This window comes from Botryllus schlosseri, chromosome 4 (genome assembly GCF_051294905.1).
Source record: "Botryllus schlosseri isolate E-star chromosome 4, Bs_hap1, whole genome shotgun sequence".
NCBI lineage: Eukaryota > Metazoa > Chordata > Ascidiacea > Stolidobranchia > Styelidae > Botryllus > Botryllus schlosseri.
The window spans coordinates 29454321-29477517 of NC_137239.1; the positions used below are offsets into that span (position 1 = coordinate 29454321).

General features: G+C 41.1%; 2 protein-coding genes across 5 annotated transcripts in view; both read left to right on the forward strand.

Moving 5' to 3' along the window:
* LOC145437765 (calcium homeostasis modulator protein 5-like) overlaps positions 1 to 23197 on the forward strand; it is a 36284-nt gene that overhangs the window by 10346 nt on the left and 2741 nt on the right. For 3 of the 4 annotated variants that reach the window (XM_080315061.1, XM_080315057.1, XM_080315058.1), the window contains one exon: positions 3415 to 4121. The exons of the other annotated variant lie outside the window; for it this stretch is intronic. In XM_080315061.1, the coding sequence (XP_080171187.1) occupies positions 3415 to 3508 (94 nt within the window). In that variant the 3' untranslated portion in view covers positions 3509 to 4121. Of the gene's footprint in view, positions 1 to 3414; positions 4122 to 23197 lie in introns of those variants that run through there. 4 annotated transcript variants of the gene reach the window in all.
* LOC145437766 (calcium homeostasis modulator protein 5-like) lies at positions 9684 to 22717 on the forward strand. The gene is made up of 5 exons (XM_080315062.1): positions 9684 to 10256; positions 17012 to 17189; positions 18924 to 19073; positions 20645 to 20709; positions 22119 to 22717. The coding sequence occupies exons 1-5, from the start codon at positions 10239 to 10241 to the stop codon at positions 22266 to 22268; spliced, it is 561 nt and encodes a 186-aa protein (XP_080171188.1). The 5' UTR covers positions 9684 to 10238; the 3' UTR covers positions 22269 to 22717.

Consider the following 23197-nt stretch of genomic DNA (forward strand, 5'->3'; position numbering starts at 1 on the left):
GTTTGGCGAAGTGTTTCTGCGGACGGTAGCAGGCCTGCATGCGGACGCGCTAAATCAAACCACAGCCGATAGTGCACATGAGATATCGATGACCCATTTCGCACACAAATGATTCTAGATAATTTGGAGTACGCAGCATCGATAATACGAATTAGTGATTTGGCATTTCAAAAGGACAGGATCTCTAGCTATAAATAGAAACTCCCTGGTTACTTACCTAGGGTTTTATTGAATGTCGACAACGCGCTAGTTAATATCAGCCCGGAGCCTACAGCCTACGTAGGCCCCGATCAGCCAGTCGAATTTGTTCGTAAAATGGTGCGCTTTTAATTATCCACGTGTTATTGCAGTACGAGCAATATGGGCGCATGCCGCGACATTATCAATAGAAAAACTATAGAAATTAAACATGGAACGGCAACGACCGATTTTGCAGCTTCGTTTCGCTTCGCCGAGGCTGGAGTGGAGAATTGTTTTTGCGTAAGCGACTGCGGGACTTCTGGCAATCCAAAAGCTAACTTCCCGAGCTCAGAAATTACTGAATCTGGTCTTGATCGAAAGCTACTGTTGCACCGATTCCGAAAATATAAATTAAAATAATGATCAGGGTCTGATCCACCTGGAATCCGTCCTCGAAGTCCGAAATAGCGGCATTGCTCGAACAATCGGAGAGTCGCAACGGGTCATTGTTATGGTCATTGTGTTGCGGTTACCCGATTGTTCTGAACAATGCCGACATTTCAGACTTGGAGGACAGATTGTAAGTGGATCAGTGCCTGATCAATATTTTAATTTATATTTTCGGAATCGGTGCAACAGTAGCTTTCGATCAAGACCAGATCCAGAAATCCTACAGTCGCTTACGCAAAACAATTCTCCACTCCAGGCTCGGCGAAGCGGAACAAAGCCGCAAAGTCGGTCGTTGCCGTTCCATGTGTAATTTCTATAGAAAAACATATCCCAAAGGATTGAAATTCGATCCGCGATATGGTTGGGCTCGATAGAGTCCGTCCAGTAATGAAGTTTATCAGAACAGAAGGTTGCCGTTCAAACTAATCGAATAAATTCAGAATTTGCGCCACCGAGAATCTCGTGTTGCATCAATATTTGACAACGTAACTCAACGCCGTGCATTGCACAATGCACAGTATTAATAACAAGTCAAACGCTGACAAGTGACACCGAGGGAATACGAGTGTATAAAGCAGATGAGAATTAGTAGCCTGCAGATGATAGCAAACGAGAAAGCGCGCATCTAATCAGCAATTCCTCAACTTGCCCACAGCACAAAAGGGTTCCAAGTCTGGCATCGCGACAATTGTTTGCTCATTATAACGACGTTTGAGCTGGATTGTTGCATTTGGCGAAGCCTTGTTAGAGTAATTAATATGCGCACTTTGCGCAGGAAAGACTTTCAATTCGCAGGCATACACAAACACACTGTTCTATTTCGCGCTCCAAGCCTCCAATTAAAGAGATTATCACAGAACTAACTCAAGAATTATTTTGTAAACGAATATGGGCGCAAATACAATTTCATTAAGAGAAGGACAACGTGAATTCGCTCGTCTGGTCGAGAGACAAGATGGTGTTTCTCAGCGCAAGCGAGTCGAAATAGGCGTCGTAAACGAGGTTGCTTCGATTGTCTGATTACTTATCACGGATTACAATTTATTGGGGCGTTGTAAGTAGGGCTGGGCACAATGATTCGAGTACTCGAATCTGAATCGAGTAATAATTGTAATGATTCGAGTCGAGTAGCAAAATACGATTTTTCGAGTACTGGAATTATACGCTCCTAGCAACTGGAAGCTAATTTATAAACGAAAATTATAGTTTCGACAGTAATTTTCAGTCTTGAAACCTTAAAACCGTGATTGCGGGTCGTATCGTAGCACACGAAACAAGTACAAAGCTACAAACATTACTGGAACTAGCAGATTTCCGAAGTCATGATCGTCCCACAACATTGCCACCAAGTGCAATAACATCGGTATGGTCGAAAAAATACCAATGTATCTTTAATGTGACCGATAACAGGCATTATATTCTTTGTGGTGACATAAAAGGTACATATTTGAACTTTCACATATTACGTTATGTTATGACGTCATAATGTGTGATACTCGATTACTCGACTCGACTCGAAGCATATTACGTGACTCAGAATCGAATCACTCAGGTACTCGATTATGCCCAGCCCTAGTTGTAAGCACTAGTTCGTCGTCGCCGACGAAGCTGCGTATTCACATTCGCGCGCGTATCCGGTTAATGGTAAATAGTTGGCATTTACGCGCTATCACGGACTCGCAAATTGACAGCGCTGATGATTTAAAATCGCGCTGCGCCACCCCGTAACTCGGCGCCTATGATCACAACCATGTATTACACAGGACTTTACCAGCTTCGCCTTGCAGAAACTTCAATATAACCAACAAACTGCATACAAATATATTATATCAAAAAGACTTCATTAAAGGAAGTTCCTAATATTACATTGAGCTGCATTGTATTAAATTTAGGGTTAATTTTGATTTTTGAAGGTGCATCTGTCCGCAACATTTGTTCAGAAGTTTAGCCGGTTCGCGACCTCAAGTTAAAAACCACTATACTGTACTACACTATGTAGTTAAACAGCTTGGATATATCAAAACTATCTTTGCACTTTCAAAAGTAAAAACTACAGTTTTGGGACAAGTTTATATCACTTTTTCGAATGGAAATAAATAGGCTATACACACATACTCGGAGATATCACCTGTTTGCAGTATCATGGCGTAAGTGAAGGTGCATCTTGTAATTTAGAAAGATTCCACCTCCGCTGCTAAACATCAACCAAATCTTGAGTAATAACTGAGACCTTTCATTATCTACTTCCACTTGTAATAGTTTTGACGTGCTTGGAAATCGCTATTTCCACCTGTAATTGAGTAGAAAATTTTCGATGTTAGTACCCCATTTCTGTAGCATGCATGGTCTGACCAATTATACATGAGTGTTTATTGTGTAAGGTTTTCCGGATTGAACAATTGGTCAATTTGGTGAGCATGTCTATTTTGGATCTTTATTAGTATCAGGTAGCCTATTCACACATCTGCAAAGTATATTTGAAGCCATGTTCCCTTTCATTTTTCACGAGTCTGCGCGCACTCACCAACTCACTGCGCGGTCCATTGGACAACAGTGCGCAACAACTAAAAAAAGTATCATCACTTTGATTGGAATGCCGAATTATACCCACTTCTCCCGTGAATTTTGTGGTGTTGACAAAAAAAAACACATCACTCCGCCTTTTTTGTGCGCAGCTTAGATTATTTGTGCTCAGAGACTGTGTAAGCACTGCGCAATTGCGCACGCGCGCAGCTTAGAGCGAACAGTGAATAGAAGTATACATTAATTTCGATTTTATTTCAGCTCCTTACAACTATGGCTCAATGGCGACGCAGAATTTAAAGCGCCATCGAATGATGAAAGCAATGGATTGCTTCACGCCAGCAGCGTGGTTTGAGATTCCGCCAGTCGCAGACACGAATAACGTGCGGTGATGATGAACCTCTAACCACTGTACTCTACCGCTTCCTATAACTGCGAAATTGTAAGACCACACTGGAGAGGGCTTGAGGTCCTGCCAGAAGCAATTTCTACTGAATCAATACTTGTCAGTCCTCAAGATTACCGGGCCACAATACGATATATGGACCTCGCCTACCTACACATGCTGAATTTATTTTTGTCTCTGGCTTTTATGTTATCCTTTCTTTTATACATAGTGTGCATGTCTCTGTTACATGCTGTAGGCCATGACAGATTAAAAGACTATACTCCAAGTCGTTTCGGCACCCTCCTATCTTTTCATTATATGGCAATCTCGTAGTGTATTCAGTGATAAACAAATTTAGTAAAATGGTGATGACGAGAACAGAGGCCGTAAGCTGACAAATGATATTCAATTCATGTTCGTACATATTTTTCGTGTTTTTATTTATCTTGACTTCATACATTGCATTTATTTATTGTATAACTAGTGACAAATTATATGCACCCCTTTCTCCGTTGTCTTTATGGTATACGCCGAATGATGTCAAATTAGAAATGATAATAAAGTATAATATTAATCCAAAGGGCCTCGATGATTCATTGGATCGATGGTGAAGCGAAAAGATATAATGATCTGTGACCGAGCTCTCAAAATCATTTTACCAACTATATTCACAACCTGACAGCTGTCGTCAATTAGATTGAATTGCACATTGGTTATCGACAGATTTGTTTAAAATGTACGTCGTGGTTTAGTGTAACTTGGGTCGGGGCCAAGCTGTTGCCTCTTAGCGGCGCGCGTGCGCAATTGCGCAGTGCGCACAGAAAATCTAATCTGCGGACAAAAAAGCCGAAGTGATGACATTTTTTAATTTTTTTTAATAGTATTTTTAGTCGGTTCGCCCTGCTGTCCAAGGGACTGCGCGATGAGTTGGTGCGTGCGTGCAGACTCGTGAAAAATTAGAGGGAACATTGGTCGGGGCTATTGTTATGCGACCTAATGTTTTACTAAGCGACCCGAAAGTAATTGACGACAGGCCATAGTAGTTATAAACACGGTACCGCGATTTTTTCAAATAATAAAAATTCGGCAAAATTTCTGTAAATAAAAAAATCTATGAGTAGTTAGCATTTCAAATGCAGATTCCTAGCATTAGGGCGAGCCAAGTATACATCATTTGCAACCCATGCTTGGGGACCGCAGCCGCAGAACGTTTGTTTTTGGTGTCTTTCAAAAGTTGACACAAGGTGTGAGAAACACGTGTCTAAACACGAAAGGAAGCACAACAACAACAAAAAGATAAACACTGCTGTCACTGTTGTGTCGTGTGTTTATACTGATAACACAAATATTCAGAGGCGTCGAACTTGACTTTGCGCAAGGTAGGTCACACATATCGTTGGATTACCGCTAGTTGAAATTAGAAATCCACCCGACAGAAAGTTTCATATTTGCCACAGTATGACCAGATGCGTATCAGTACTTAGAAGTGGGACTAGAATGCCAAGTTGTGATTATAGCCTGAAAGACTAAAGAAATCTCACAGACTCGCGCGATGATAACAGTGCAATCGTAGTCGATATCAAAACTGTAGCCATGGGATAGCACAGTATAACGGGCAAAGTTTTCAGCTCGCGGTCCGCATTCATCAACTGAATCCCTTCGCGGGCCACATTATAGTATAATCGGAATTATAATCCAAGACGCAAACTTATATTTGATTATGCAGTAACCATGGAGACAGCACTTAGATGTAGATTAATACAATTCAAATATTGATTTGATGATAACGCACCTGCGTCATGCGTCACATTAACGATATTTTATAAGCCGGTCAATTTGGTCATCTTCAATGGATTCGTCAAATTTATGGATAGAAGTTGGTTGATACGTTTAGCCTACAATCAGGATGCTCGGATTCAAGTGATAATTCAATTGCAGCTACGAATTCATTACAATAATGTGATATTATGACGACGCTGAGACAGAAGTACCGATCAGTTGCTTCATTATTATTTACAAAGCATTCATCTTCAACTTTTCGCTATTTGTATTGATTTGAACGATTCATGAATGAATTGAGGCCGAACTTACGAACAATTCGCACCTAACTGGGCATATAGAGGACGAACCTACCATGCCTAACATGCGCATTGCGCACGAAATGGTTTTTCCAAATACAGCACTGAAAGTTGGATTTCTGCCCAAAATCCCAATTGTTATCCGAACTGATCCGTTTCTGTTTTGATATTCCTTGATTTTAGCAAACAAAACGTTAAAAATGCGTCTAGGTCCCGTCCCGAGGTCGTACTCTACGCCAACAATGAGATAGATAATGTTAGTAGTATAGGCCTACCTAAATCAATATCATCATGAAATATTTTATTAAAATGTTTAACTAAGTCGCTCTAGTCCAGTGCATGATGGTTCCCAACCTTTTAGTCTTCATTCCCCACACTTCAGATCTATTCCGAGCCTTTATTCCCCACTAGGACCGTAACAGCACTTCATCAGCCCCCCCCCAAAAAAACGTTGGTCTCTCGCCCCCCCCCCCTGCACAGGGTGATAAACTCAACTTCTGGGGGATTCGCCTCTCAGAACCCTTCAGTCCCCTGAGCCTGTACGCTTTCCTTTCCCCTGCTACTTATCGGCCACATTCGATCTACTTTTCAGTGCATCGCCTTATGACGACTAAACGCGTTCAGCGCGAAAAATTTATATAATTCATGTTTGAATCGGTCAACATGATCAGGAATTGCATATATTTTGCTATCAATTTTTTATCCCCACTCTCCCCACGTAATCAGATTTACAGGTAGAGCTGACTGAGGTGTGTCAGAAAAGGTAGGACCCCTAAATAAGAATTAAACATCTTTCGGGCGGAACCACTGGTATATTGAGTTCGTTACATTATGCCATTTCGTGACCTGCTATATCTGCTATGTCAAAAGATATGGAAATCGCCAAAACTAAAAGGGACACACGATTTCAAATTGGTATTGCTTTACTGGCAAATAATTTTTCCCTGTGGGATGGCATTTTTCGCCAGAACAGGAACATTCGAGGCCAGTCATTTATACGCCTATACGGACAATTAAATTTATATGTAGTATATTGTATATATATCGAAGTTTTCTGGTAACCACAAGGGCATTCCTTATCAGCCAAGGCCGCTGCTGATCGTTCTGACACAGTTCTCGGAGTCGCATGTTACATGGCCTATAACCAGGTCGTGTTATTTTTGGCATTTCAGGAGCCAGATGCCAAAACTGCCAAAAATAAAAATTTGAAAATGCCAAAAATAACTATTTTTTTGGCATATGCCAAAAATAACACGGCCTGCCAATAGTGTATTTCTTTCATGGTGTTGTGTTAACAGGACCGCATTACAAGCGAGAAGAGCGTGTATGAAGGGCACGTTTCTTAGTCTATGGGTCCAGCCCACTCATTAGGGGAGAAAGCATGGTGTCCTAAATGGTGTGGGCAGAGCGAGATTGAACGACTGACTGCATTTGGTTTACGTCATACTTTCCATTTGTCCAAAGGCAATTTTACGGCCATTTTTGACCGGCTTGCCGCGCGCTAAATTTGATAAAACGGCTATCAATGGAAAGCTTCCGCTGTACTGATTACTAAAGTATAAATTGTATTCTGCTCATGGATCTGAAACCCCCAAATTCAACCACGATTTTTGCATTGTGAACGAGTTGAACATTGTGACACAACAAGCAGTCCGGCTATTTCTGAGCTGCAGTCTCGTTTTGCTAGACAGTCTTGTTGCGTTAATGTTCTTAAACAAGCTAACCTTCCCAGGACTCTTCCATGTGAGTTGGTAATATTAAAGCCATCTGACGTGACAAAAGTCCTCCTAAAATATGTCGGTAGACTGATGGAGATGGGACGGTCGCGGTACAAAATAGAATGTGTTGAGAGACAACACAGGGAACTCCTGGGAAAGTATTGGGAAGAAAATTCTATCCGCGATGAGATCGATGGCACTAGCGCAGTGATCTCTTTTCATGATGCTTGGAAGGCGGTCCTGCCCTCCGGAATTTTGAAGCTCTGAAAACTTTTAGTTGGCAACATTCTTTCCCTCAACGGCTACTGTTGAAGTCGATATTTCCTATATTCGTTGGGCGAAAAATTAATTCAGGAGAAACTTTGCTGACCTGAGTTTGGAAGCACTGTTACAATTTAAGTCTATTCAAAAGCTGTAACAATCAGGTGTTGAGCGTGTTTGTTAGGCTTCTCATTCTTTTGCCAAAAATAACACGGCCTGCCTATAACTTCATATGCCTTGGAGCGTCGTGGCGCAGTAACGACCGACACCAAAGTCTCCATTTCTATACATTCTTCGTATTTTCGTGGGATAAGGGTATCCAATAACCAAGATATTCGCCAATAATAAATCGCGCCCTCAGGCTTAGGCCAGTGGTGGGCAACATACGGCCCGCGGGCCGGGTCCGGTCCGCGACGGGATTTTGAGCGGCCCGCGGAGAGTTACCCTGAAAGTGAAATTCTAATCTGAAAGTATTGTCAAGTTTTATTCGTCACAGAATGAATCCAACATTTCCAGCCTGAGAAAGATTGTCATGAACCTTATTCAGACAAGGCTGCGTTCCAATATAACTGCTGTTAACGTGCAGTCTTTACATCCGGCATGCTGCGCGAGTTCAGAAAACTTTTTGACAACTTGGATCAACCACAGATGTCTGATTGACTTCAACAGATATTGAAGTACATTAGGTTAATTTATTCACTAAATACTGGTCTCTATGCTTTAAACTTAAAGTTTACATTAAATACGATTTATTCCTTGTATATAGTTGGATAAATGCGCGATTAATGCATCGATTCTGTAATACGGCCCACCAAGTACTTCATTTTGCGATATCCGGTACGCCGGCCGGAGAAGTTGCCCGCCCCTGTCTTAGGCTATACGTATACAATATACATGTTCTAGTTTAGTGCTTCCCAACCTTTTTCAGTTCACGACCCACTTTTCATTCAAATTACTCTGTGCGACCCACCATGACATATGACAAAACGAATGAAAGCGTGATTCAGCGCACAATGCGTCGTTGTTATTATCGGTATTCATGGTGTTTTTGGACTGCGATGGTCATTTACATCAAGCCGATAGATATCTTTATTTTGATTCTGTAGCTGCCGACTTGTAGCACGGCCTACTTCTTGGCCTTTTCAATATACCGCTAACGCGGCTGAAATGGCGAGTAAGAGCCTATGTATATAGGTAGATACTAGATATACCTCCCACACTTTATAATAGGATTGTGGAGTCGACCACGGTCGGACTCGAACCCACAACCTATTGGCGTTGCAGCTGTGAGTCACACGCTGCCTCGCCACGCACATTGCGTCGCGTGAGTAACGATGAATTGAAATAGTTGCTGACAAGTTGCGCAATAAATCAGGAATACGCGTGTATGAAGCGCAGGCTTGAGTTGGATGTACCGGTTGGAATCTGTGCGCGGATAGATTGGCTGGGACACGGCCTCGTCACGGACGATGCTACGCGAGCATCTAGGGCAGGGGGAGTAATTATTTTTTTCCGACGGGCCAAATGTGAAACAGAAAATACGTCGACGGGCCGAGAGAACAGTTTAGGCTATGTTCTGCGGCGTGCAGTTTTATGACTAGATTGAAAGCAGTGCGCATCATTGTTAAAACATGTGGGGTGGGTGCGTTAATATTAGGCTGCGTCCCTAGCTCTGTGTGGCTTGGTAAAATCATAGTCTTATAAAGTCGTAACGGTCTGAAGCAGTGGTTCGCAACCGCCGGTCAGCCAATTATATTAGCATTCCATATCTCAATTTCAGTATGCGGAATCGGGGCTCAAATTCTAAATTGATTTCGAAGTTCGGAACGCATCTTCTGCCTGGTGCCGTAATAGACATCATTGGTCATAAGTCCGTGGTGTACTTTAAGCGTGCGTCACAATGATGCAGCTGCTGTACGAAACTTTTTATAAATAGCCTATACAACTTGTTTCCAACAAGTTATATGTGAAGGCTTCGGAGACTTTTGAACAGATTTCTTTGAAGTAAGCGAAATTTATCAGCATAATAGAGGCTATATAGCAAACATCATAGTAGCATTTCTATCAAACACGAACAATCAAGTTGCTAACTTCGCGAACTTCCTCTTGCATAAACTTCAATAGAACCAAATACGAATATATAGTATCAAAGAATGGGCAGGAAATGAAGCTTACAATGTTAAGCAGCGGTTCTCAACCTTTTTGACCACGCGGACCGGTCAAACTTCAAAACCTTACTTGATTTTGATTGTTCGGTGTCCTTTTCAAGAAATGAAACTTTGCTATTTGCTACAGGCTCTGCCAAGAGTTGCTTTATTGGATTTTGTTTGAACGTCTCCGCACCTCATAGTTTGTCTCCGTAGATTATACTTTTTGACAGTTTGTTACGAAAGCCTAAAGCAGACCATGAACTCTCTATTGCGACGCCATGTAAAAAATTCGCTCCACACTTCTTGATAAATTCAAAATTTGATGTTTATTTCTCAGCATAATGGACAAGCGTCCAAATTCTTGCATTTTGGAAGTGAGATAGCAAATTGTAATACATTTGTCGGACCGTCAGGAAGCTTGCCACGGACCGGCGGTTGAGAACCACTGGTCTAAAGAGCAGACCAGGCTGCAAACAAGATTTGAACTTAAATGTGGAAACAGTGTCTTGTAAGCAGTGGCGGCTCGTGACAATATCGGGTGGTGGGGCAAGGGCTGCAAGCAACTTTTTATCAAGATGACGTCACAATGGCGTTTTCAAACGTAAACAAGTAACTTAATGATGGTACGGTAACATGAATTTCCCGGCAACTGTGATTTTAACGTATGTGCCACGAGAGGTCAGCCGGTGAGCTGTGACTTGAAGTGTGGTAACTGCGTAAACGGCGTACGGAACAAAGATTCAACAGGGTTCATGTTCGCACTAGACCTGACTAATTATCTGCAGAAATGGAAATGACTATAACGTGCCAAATTGGAAAGGTCAACGAGTTCGGACAGATGCGCAATTGTTATCTCATAGATTGGGCCTGTCATATTGAATCCAAAACATCATTCTGAAGAACTAAGAATAGCAGCCTCGGAAATTCGGTCTCGGTACAGCATAGGAGATTTTGGCCTTGAAACTGGAGACTGTAACACGACACATACGGCTTGATTACTGTCTATAGGTCTGCTGCGAAATCGCCTTTGGAAAATATATTACCGAATAAATACGTGGATGAAAGCCTTAAACTTAAACTTAACCTAAAGTACACTGTTACATGACATCATCGAGAAGTGGCCTCATGGCCCTTTTCGGTATGGTACACTGTCAAAATTAATGTGAACAGACCAACACCGAATTTTGCGTAAAATTTACTGAGGAATAGGCTGATCAAGTGATCAGCTGTTAGCCGCCATCGAAAACGAAATAGCTATCGCGCTTGACAGGGGGTTGTAAGCAAATGGCTTGAAGGCCACAATTTCACGGTGAAATTGACATTGGAGAATATAATATCAAAGTAAATATTTGAATGCAAACTGAGAATGATATCATCATCTCAGTTAACGTTACCGCAGATACACCGGCTTTTGCGTGAAATCCGCAATCCGTTGTAGGCCAAAGTGTCAGATCGGAGCACATCACTACCAGACTCGACCTTGATAACGAAATTACTGCCCTACTCATTGAGTGTCAACCTTGAGACTTGGCACAGCGTTCGATACTAAAATCAAGACATACCGTGCAAAAGCTTATGACGGATCTAGGTAAGGAGCATCGTCAAAATCAATAGAGACCAATACCGGCTTTGCGTACAATCTGTTAGCGATAAATGACGAGTCAGCTCTCACTCGAATTAGAAAACGAAATTACCACTAACACAGTTCAGTGACAAACTTAAAACTTGGCACAGCGTCCGATACTAACATTAAGACTTACCGTGCCAAATGTCATAACCGATCTCAGTATTGAACATCGTCAAAATCAAAGGATACCAATACCGGCTTTTGAGTAAAATATGTTTGCGATACATGACGGATCAGCACACACTCAACTTCGGAAACGGAATTACTACCCTAAACTTTAAGTAGAAACCCTGAAACTTGGGGCATTGTTAAATACCACCATCACGACATGACATACCAAGTTTCAAGAGTTTTCATGGTGTGAAACACCATCAAAATCGACATATACCAGCAAAGGTCGACTAAACGCATATGACGGTCACCGAGTTCAGCTATAGATACGATTGTTACATCACACCTTAGGGGCAAAGAGCTATTGTGCCCCGGTTGCTCGGTAATTTTATGAATAGGAGAGAGTAAATCACCGTTTCTTTATTGTGCGCGGCTTTGAGAGAATAGACAGTGAAAGCTTGTTATGAGCGCTACCGGGGCATGCCTCGGCTAGGCATTCGCAAAGCGAAAACACAAGAGAATTCGATTTTCGCAGAGACTTCGCTATATATATGGGCATTTACAAGCGAGAGGACAAGAAGAATACGATTTTCGCTGTGATTTCGGTATATATAGATTGGTGTGCGTCTATAAATGGTAAAGAATTGTTATTGAATAGAATTTTAGGTGGGGCAATGCCCCAGTTGCCCTATAGGACGAGCCGCCACTGCTTGTAAGCCTAATTGTTACGGCATAATTTGCTATATTGGCCTTATTTTGAACATGGATGCTGGATTACTCACACGAATTACATATAGGTTAAGTACTCACGGTACATAAATATACTAGACTTCAAAATAAACGCATTTCTGGATCAGTTTATGCAGTAGTTTTTGAAGAGCTTCTTGGAGGTACAGAACTTTAATATACTATTGAATATAGTATATTCATATTGAAATGAACCCGAATATTTTCTGCTGACACTCGCCAGGGGTAATCGTCAGCAACTCGTGGATAATTGGAAAGAACATTGTATATCAACAATCGTGTCACAAAATGTGACGTCAACAGCATGAAATTTCGAATGAGAGAGCGTCCCCTCCTGACCATTCGAAATTTGTCGTCTCGATAATAATTATAGATCAGGGGTGGGAAGAGCTGCCTCACGCGCGAGCCGCATATCAAAAATTGTTGCCTTAAAAGAGTCACAACACAAAAATTGATATATACTAATTTATTCCGACACGTCAAGTATTGTGTGGCATAATGCGATGCGTCTCCATCTAGGCTGCAATGTGCTTGAAATCGGACTGATATGACGTCAAACAGTGCGGAGCTCGGTAATCATAATACTTCGTTAATATGTCTTTGTTGAGTAACTCGTGGCAATCAAGGTTTTGGTGTTTGGCTTCGTAATGACGTTCCAAGCCTAGCTTTGTGATTATTGAGCCAATCTTGACGGAAAAGGTACAGTGGCTTTACGTTCATTATCACCGAATGCACATTGCATACTCATTGAATAGCCACAATCAAAGCCTCAAAGAGCAACATGCGGCTTGCGAGTCGCAGTTTTCCCACCCCTGTTATAGACTGAGATTATACCGCTATACTTGCGTGGTTAGAAAGTTCTGCGTATGCATGAGCGATTGAGCTCCTTCTTGCGTGTACAAACAACTCTTTATTCGTTCCTCGATTGAGAACAAATGAGGACTCCATCTGTATTCAAAATAGTTAGCAAAATGCAATGACCTTGAATCATGTGTCGTACTTTGAAAATTCAACTTGACTCGACTACAGACTTGACTCGTGACTTGACTTGACTTGACTCGACTTGACTCGAGTCACCTCCAAAAACCGGGTGACTTGACTTGACTCGAGTCACCTTTGAAAATCAATTGACTTGACTTGACTCGAGTCAAAATCTGCAATGACTCGAGATGACTCGTGACTCGACGGTAGTGACTTGATCCCAACACTGCGATGTACTACTTTGTGCAATGGTTCAGATGACGCAAATCACAATACCACAGGACGCTACAATACCATATGTCCTCTTTAACGAGGATTTGCCCTCTTTTTCAATATAAGTATAGCGCCCTACGCTTTGAGTTTTAGGCGATTGGACAGCAAAGACTAAATCAGGTCAATCCGACACGCGAAAATCGTGTTTTTTTGGAACTGCCACGAAGGTTGACTGACAAAAAGTCAACCCGCCACAAACTATCCGCGGAAACCGTTTTTTTCAGGCATTTTCGCGAAAGGTCAACTCACCTAGAATCACATTAATTATCTGTATAAATTCCCCGTATTTATGTCTGTTGTTGAAACTGGATCTGAAAATATGGTAAACCCGAATCATAGGTAACCTTTCCATCCAATTTAATTTATTATTATCAATTTCATCATTTCAATACATACCACAAGACTGCGATACAATGAAATGATATTTGGCAAGCGATTTGACTGGAAAGCCTACCCCAAGCCGCGTCGACTCCTGTATCTCGTCACTGTGTCGCAATGTTGTAGTGTTTTTGAAAAGATCAAATTATTTATGAAGTGATGATGATGCTTTTCTATCAGAGCAATAGTCAGGATATAGTTGTTCGTCTGAAGGCGATTCAGTCTAGTTACGAGAGAAAATATCGCGGCATGTAAAACTTGGACCTGATTGCCCGCATGGTCCAATACGAAGACGCGATCGGTGTTTTCGGAATATCTTACGCGTTTCGTCTCGTACACCTTGTGCGATTCTCTTTACGTCGCGTCTTCGCTTATCTTATTTTGATGACGCCTCGGCGCGCGAAAGCGATTGGAAAAGATTTATTATCGGCTTGAACAGAAATGTTGTCACATGCAACAAAGAAATACATCGCAAGCAACCGAAGTGCCGGGTTGAAGCGTGGGGTATTTCGTTCGACTGGGAGAAGGGGCAGAATTAGCCAGCAATCAATTCTGGCGTTCGCAGATGAGAATGCAGCAAGATAAAGGGAGAAATGTCAGAATCGCGGAAGTTTCTAAGTAAAAATGTAACATCTGCTACTGATGATTGTAGATTATGCTACGCGGTCTTATAGCATGCGAGGGTTACTATGCAGACTGTCTTACAACAGAGTATTGTTGTCTGGTCAGTGGTCATGAGTCTCTATTCAAATGATCAGGGGTGGTCAAAGTGGTTATTGTTAGTGTTCAAGTAGAAATGGAGGTGGAAGTTGCGTCGTAAATTTTTACTCAGGTACAAGCATAGGTAGCGAATTCTTCGTAAGTAAGAAGTGAGCATTCTAGTCATAGTTTTTGTTAAAAAAGACGGAAAATCGTGAGTTAGAATTAGTCTAAAGTCATAACTAATTGAGTAAAAGCAGTAAAAGGGGGCAGAATTGATCCTAGTGCTTCAGAAAGCGAAGCAGAAGTAGCGACTTTCACGAATGTAAAAACGGTGATAAAGTAGTATAGTTACGATAAGTCTAAAATCATCATCATTTGAGTAAGTATGAGTAGGCAAATCCGATTCCAGTACTTTGAAAAAGTATATGAGTACCTTACGCTACTAAAATCCTCTGTAAATGATAATGGAAGAGGTTCTTGGAGGTGAGCAAGTTCAGTAGCCTAGTATAGAATTGAATAATTATTCATATTGACATAAACCCGAATATATTTGGTGACATTCGTCAGGGGTAATCGCCATCAACTAGTAGATATTTGGTGATGCGATTGTTGATATACAACGTTCTTTACAATTCTATACTACACTACTCGCTGACGATTACACTTGACATCAGCCCAAAATATTCGGGTTTATTTCAATATGAATAGTTAGTATTCAATCGTATATTGAACTTGCGTAGGCGACCTCACAGAACCTCTTCCATTATCATTTGCATTGGTGGTTCAATGATAATTATATATAAGCGGCCCAGCTCATAATCACCAACGTAGCTTTGCTACCGAGACATTATTACTAGAACCTTCAATCTCGGCAACATAGTCTTGTAATCGTGAAAGGAAAGGACTTAGTTGATTTTTGTCCTTGATGACGATCTGTGCATATGCATATGCATACCATCTGAGTGCATGATGTTCATATATGCCGCTGGACAAGGAAGGTGCAGTACGGCTTTCTAAGTCTTGCACCACCCCTCCATGCTATCCCATGCTATCCCAATCAGGGAAGTCACGGATACCAGTGTTACTAATCAGGTCTTTGATCTGACCGGCCTGGGAGCGAACCCACGACGTACCGATCAAGAAGCCGGACGCTTAACCACTAGTCTACGCTATCTTGTCGGTCAGGTGAGGTCGCAAACGGATGTTTGTTGAAATATCAGTCAGTCAGTTTAATGAAATTTACATCATTTCAAAACACCACAATACTGTTATACTATGAGCAGATAGGAAGGTTTCGAAACGACTCAGGGTAGTCTTTGAAATCAGACACCCACCGGGTACAAATAAGACGCATGCACACTGTACAGTGAATAAAAAATAATAGATTGAAGAATATCGTAAAAAAGCAAGTTATTAAAATAAATTGGCATGTTTTGGTAGGCAGTGGTGGTCTGTAGCGAAGTACTTTTTTCGGACTACTGAAGTAGATTTTGCCTATTTGCACCACTTAAGTGGTTATGATGTCGGACTACTTTTAATTCTACTTCGCAATTTTGAGTTCCTCAGTCATAACTAAATATAGAATACTTAATTTTGTACCAACTTGGAATTTGCTATACTTGCAGTTGCACTTGAGTAGGAATATACACGGCATTACTTGTGGCCTACATGAGCAATTGAGTATAGTATAGCAACGAGAATTACTTTGACGCCTCTGCCGCTATGGAAAGTAGATGTCAAATCGTGGTCCGGTAATCTCGAGCGCTGTTTAGTATTCAGTCAGTACAGAGTTTGCCTTTCGCTATTTTGTCCGCGGTTCAGTCTTTAGATTCCCATTATCGAGCTGTTGTTTTCGGTTATATAATATGAGTCACGCCATTGAAATACGCATCTTTACGATTACCTTTGAGAACCAAATATTTACCCGGTTGGAGTCACGGACGCTTGAATTTCGCTTTGCATTTGCGAATATTCGGATACTATGAGATACCGGTGTCACTAATCAATCACTTGAGGCTACTGCTACACCACAGGCAGAGTTCAACTGGAAGATTTTCAGATTTTTCAAATCGGATGGAATTAAAATGATAGTTTCGCATTTTTAAAAAATTAAATTAGAATTAGAATGGCTGTTTTCGCAAAAAACTTGGGAATTGAATTCTATTCCGAATTAGAAAGAAATGCAACGAAATCGAGCTTAGCTCATGACAAATCCGAGTTCATTGTCACAAGCATGAAACAGCAAATGCCTGCACATCGAGCTTGACTCGTTTCGCACGATACAATTTTCCGGTCGCATTTTCAGGAAAACTAGATCAGAATTAAAATGAAATCACAGTGAAATTTCACAGATAGATTTGAATTAGATTACCGGCGCTTTGCTCTAATTAGTCTAATTAGTCTGATGGTCATTTTCAGCATTTTCTGAAACTTGCAATTTCCAGTTTATGATCATGAACAAGCTATTGGATGGATTGTCGAAAATTCTTCCGAAAGTGGTCGACAACAAAACTTCGATTAAAAACTCCTTAATAACGCTGCAAATATTCTGGTTGGAGCGCGTGTCGTCACATGCGATCTTTTGCTGCCCATGCTACATAGATGACAAGATTACCGAAGAAGGTAGACCAGCGTCTAGATGTCGCACTGTTCGTAGCAGTGGCTCTTTACCTGTACTAACCTGGCGAAACCTTACGACAAACTGCAAGCCTTCGACAAATCTCAAATTTTGACCTAGTCACAAAAAGCAAAATTCTGCTACATTACACATCTAATGCATTACTATAGATTACAAGGTTCTAGTGACTGAAATTGACTTGAGTCAATTTGTGTCTAGTCATGACTCATATGACTCGAGACTCAGGCGGCCAAGACAAGTAGCCTTTTCATTGTAAGTAACCAAAACTGTTTTTTCGACTATCAAAATTGATACTTGGATACATAGTAGCCTACCAAAAACTGTTAACAGTAAGGAATTATTATATTATGGAAACGAGACATTCAACATCACCAGGCAGAGTTGTAAAAAGTGGGTGAACATAACTTGACCTCGAAACTGAACAGTGTACAAAATGACATGGACTCGGACTCAAGTCTTAACGCTACATGACTCGGACTCAACCCGTTGCTCAACGACTTGGAGTTGACTCTGTGGTGAATTGAAAATGACTCGACTTGACTCGAGTTAAAACTATAAAAGTGAGATTGACTTGTGACTCGGAACCTTGTGACTCGCTTACAACCCCGATAGAATACTGGTAGGCAAAATGAACAGTGTATCAGCAACAGTGTTTAAGGAACGAAACCAGTTTCAAACACGATTTTCACACGAAACAAAAATGGATAATAGTGAGTATTTACTGTAAATCAGTGTGATTTCCACTGCATGATTCTGGTAGTGTGAGTCTTCACCTCCCGCGAACCACTTAAAACTCATTTCTTCAGTGATGATAATCTAGGAATGGCGTGAACCTCTGAAAGGTTCAGGTTCGTGTGAACGCGAACCTTTTTGAAAGGTTCTGTGTGAATGCGAACCTTATGACGTCACGTGACGTCATATTGCTAATTCCAGCCCTATACATTTCAGTGAAATGATATAATACTGTACGGACTCAGGTCATATTATGCCATAATGCTGAAGTAGCCTACATGCTGACTTCGCCAAATGTATCAACGATAGAGCAATCAAATGCTATATTAAGTCCATAAAATCAATATCTTCCATCGATTTGCCAACAATGTCGACGGGGACTTGCATGAGAATAAAAGCTTACGCCGTAACGGTCTAGGCCAGACCGGACAATGTAATCGCCATCTGAAATTGCTACATAGATATTGAGCAGAGTGTAAAACTGGTTTCTATACTAGCTACCGATATTACCCCATTAACAAGTTATATACAGTAGCCAACACTCCAATCGCACAGATTTGATTTTTATGATACAATAGACATATCAAATCAAGATTTTTACATCAGACAACGATGTATTATTTACATCAATTTCATTGTTTGGTTGAAGAAGCATCATTCGTTGACATGTAGTGTATTTCGTTCTTGTTGTCGTATGATTGCGGGTCAAGAAGAGTCACTAAAATATTCATAAAAGTAAAGCTGAATATTTCGAGCAACCTTTTATAACAACGTGTGTAAAATCATCGAGATCGGCAAGTTACATACTCGTTTATGAGTGTTGATTTTATGCTTCCAGTGCCATGCACAGAGTGCTGGTCTGAAGTTGAGATGCAAAGAATTTCAGCCAAAGATGTCATAATGACGTCAAAATTGTAATATGTGAAAAGGTTCACAGTGCAGAACCTACCAAGGTTCGTTTGTGAACATGAACCTCCAAATTTCAGAGGACCACACACAGAACGCGAACGTGAACCACACGCTCACACCATCCCTGGGTAGGCAGATGTACGGACTGAGCTTCCTCGTGGCTCCAGCGTTCGTTCTACTGATGGCTGGCTTGCTCATCAACCCTACATCGGCTCGGCTTTGCACCGGTAAGTCAGTGTCGTTAAAAATAATCTTCACTCAATTACGATTAGACATATTAAAGACGTATCAAAACTACTTCAAATAGAAGCAGAAAATGAAGGTCATAAGACTCGTAAGTAGCGCGATTTTTTTTGACATGTCAAAATTTGTCAAAATTTTGTCAATGTATCGTTAGGTCAAAATTTGTCAAACTTGTTTACAAAGTCAAAAATTTTTGACGTCTGCATTTCGTTTGTATCGTAGATTTGGCATTGTCGGTGAACTTATCATTTGATATTTTACAGCTTGAAGCCTACTTTACAGGCCTACCGTTGTAAACAGCCAATTGTCTGCTCATTGTGAATCATTAACGGTCAAATAAAACAAATAGGTAGACATGGTGCTATGGTCAACGTACCGCAATATCCTAATTGAAGAAGGACTTCTTGGGCATTGCATCATTCTTATATAAAGAAGGGCATGATGAAAAATTGTGATGTAGACAACATTGTCAGAATGAAGCAACCTGGTATGTCACCAGCAGTGTACGCACAACTTCAGTGTTGTCAGCCAACAATTCCTGCTGTTGAACATTGTTTGTCCATTCATGGCAAGTTTCTTAGTAAGGACACGCACTTTCTACCCAAGAATGCAGGAAAGTATCTCTCGTTGTACTACAACAAATTTTAATTATTTCTGTCATAATACGTATTGCAACTACTGGAATTCTTCATAGAGCCAAACTTCGTTAAACAATTAGTTTTTCATGTAAAAATTTTCCTATTTCTAAGCCAAAAACGTTTTTTCACGCCAAAGTACTTCGTTAGGACAGCCAGTTCCAACCAGAAATGAAGATAAGTGGTACAATTTTAACATTATATGGGGGAACACCTAATTTGCATATGTTAGGTCAAAATTTGGTCAAAATTTAGTTTGTTTAGGTCATAAAAAGTCAACATTTTGATTTTTTAGGTCTGAATTTGCCTATTTTTAGGTAAAAAATAATCGCCCTAGTCATTGGAGTATTCAAGAGACTCGTGTCAGCAAGTAGCTTTAATCAATGGTTGCATACTTTTATCAAGTAGTCGGAGGTGGTTATACATTCCAAATTGCAAGATGGGTATACGCGACTAACTCAACATGATTATTGACATATAGGCCCTATGCCAGCAAGGTGGGTGTCTGATTTCAAAGAATACTCCAAGTTCTGTCGACACCTTCCTATCTTTTCATTGCATCGCAATTTTTGTTGGGTATCAAACTGATAAAATTGCTAATAAGCCAAACCGGAACGAATATTCAATTCAGTCTTACGGGCCTATTTCGCTCAGTCTTTCCGACAATCTCACTCGTCAGAGTGCTGGTAACATATCCTGAAACTACATTCTTCGTAACCAAACCCGAGGCTTAAAAAGTGCGTCATTTTTGCTAAGAAACCGTTTAGTAGAAGTGAAAGTAGTTGAAAGCAAACAACCACTTGAGTATTGAAGCGCACTACCCAAAGTTTACTTGGATACTCCGAAAAAGTAGAAGCACTCCGTGGCTGACCACCTCTGAGTGAAATTGAGCTGAAATTATTTTACAATTCTATCACAAGGTTTCGGAAAGAGAAAGACGAAGTGTTGTGTGAGGTGTTCTACGTTGACGCGAATTTTAATGCAGGTAAGCGAATGGTTGCTATGTAATTCTTATTATTAGAGTGAAATGCCTGTAATTTAATTCTAATTCAATTTGTGAAATGTTTCTATGCTCTCATTTCGATTCTAATCCAACTTCTGCTTTTCCTGAAATGCTGTAGGACAGGGGCGGGCAACTTCTCCATCCGGCGTGCCGGATAGGGGAACATGAACATAAGGCGGGTCGGATTCCTGAATTTTTTTTATTATTTTAGTGGAAATTCCCCCGTGGAAAAGAGCCACATATCCATCAATCCTACCCGTCACCACCCTTCGTACATACAATTCAGAGACGCACACATTCCTGCAATTGCGAATTATATCTGGATTGGGCGACCGATTCACGGGCGAGCCCAAATCGGTGATATGAATGTGATCCAAAAAGTCAGAGTGCCTTCGGTTTGTAGTCGCGCCATGCGCGAAATATATTTGCATAAATGAATGAATTTGATCAATGATACTGGTGAGTGTCTGAGCAGGTGGTTTCTTCCAAAATTTGCAGCACGTATAATTATAATTTGGAACATTGATCATGGCATAAGAATACACACATTCATGAGCTTATCGCATATTATTCACTTCGGCGGGTTGTTTCTTATTAATGACTTTGTTGAAAACTCCTGCAACCCAACGGCCACGGGCTATTATAGTGTATCTATGATAGGTTTCTGTATTCTCATAATCAAGACACGTACGTGGAGACACTAAATCGCGCGAAGCTCGCGAAATTTTTTCAGTTTGAATCCATCTACCCGAAAATATGCTACTATTTACAGGTATTACGAATAGGCTATATTCCAAAAATCTGGGAATGGCATGGCCTCATTCGCCCCTGGCCACGTCAACGCGATGAACATCAGTTGTATTGGAACGTTGCTTTGTTTTGCTAATGCTCATGATCGAAAATGTTTGCGCCTAATTTGCTGTAGACGGCAACGCGGGCCACATCATCACGTAATACCAAAAACTGTCGGCGGGCTGCACAAAATCCCGTCGCTGGCCGGATCCGGCTCGCGGGCCGTATGTTGCCCGCCCCTGCTGTGGGAGAACTGTGCACTGTACGTGCGTACAGTGCTAAAAGAGCCAAGTTCGGTGTTCATACATTTGCCATTTTCATGCTTATGAGAATGAACACTGGCTTGATATGAAGGAACTTGATTATTGAAATTGATGCATTTCTGTCTTATTCGGTATTCAATTATATTTCCTAGCTTGTGCCGCTAAATGTGATCCAATTGGGAAAAAACAATTGTGTAGCTATCCAGGGTCTACGATATATTCGTATCGTATCGTAGGCCCCGAGCTATCAATCATACTCTGATCCGAATTGGAAAAGCTGATTTCTTCTAGTTGGCCAGCTCTGTCACGACTTGTATGACTTATATGTTTCGACAGTCCGTGATCGCCCCGCTAGCCTGGCTCTCCATCGCCTTGTTGGACGGAAAATACCTCGCCTGTGCCATGACGACGAGTCCGTACACGCAATCGTGTGTCGATTCCTACAAGTGCTCGAGCGAACGCCGTGAGTCAAATCAAGGCCCTTAGTTTTGTGTTTGAAGACTTTTCCCTTCCATCCCATAGTCCGGGTTAAGCTTAGTTCAGTTCAGTTTATTGTCAATAGTTTCCTTTCAAACCACCACCAGATTGCGATACAATGAGCAGACAGGAAGGTGTCGAAGCGACTTGGAGTAGTCTTTCAATCAGACACCCACCATGGACAAGAATTAAATAAAAGGCGAGCACACTGAATGAGAAGCGATGAAAGATAACATAAATACGACAAGCGACGAAATTCAAGCAGCGTACTCTCAGCGAAAGAGTGGCGGTGCAAAACAGAACTTACATCAGAGTTGATCAAATATTTCTGCGAACTTGTTCACGAATGAACAGAATTTCCATATTTGCGTGTTTCTATCCTGAGCTAATTTGATCCGATCATCATTATCAATTGGCGTTTTCTTTCTTTTTTTACATTCAATCGGTAGCTTATCAGTTCTCTTCAGCCTTCAGGTTCGCGATTCACATGAATTGAATTGGAACCGTACATCACGTGACTTTCCTGAGTGATTGAATAGGACCAAGACATGGGTAATTTGATACACTTCAACGCGGGCAACATGAATCAATGACATGTAATCTTACATTGGCTAGAACAGTGGTTCCCAACCTTTTTGTCTTCATTCCCCACTTCAGATTTATTCCGAGTCTTCACTCCCCACTACCCAAAACTCCTATATTCCTTTTAAATAAGGTCATAAATATTTCGATATCCCGAAAAGAGAACACTTATATTTATAAATTCAGAAAGCTCCAAGAGAACTGTGGTGATTAAAAAAACAGTTCGACCAGAAAAGGGTCGTCATTTTACTCGCGGCTCCCGAAACTCTGACGTGTTTTTCGTGGAATTCAGCGAAACAAAAGGACAAGTTACCAAAAAATAGGACATTTAGGCGTCCTCCGAGGACACTCAATTT

Coding starts and splice junctions, on each gene's coding strand:
- LOC145437766 (XM_080315062.1), top strand. Junction 17,190..18,923: donor TGACAAGATTACCGAAGAAG/GTAGACCAGCGT, acceptor TCCAAATTTCAG/AGGACCACACACAGAACGCG. Junction 20,710..22,118: donor TGACGCGAATTTTAATGCAG/GTAAGCGAATGG, acceptor ATGTTTCGACAG/TCCGTGATCGCCCCGCTAGC.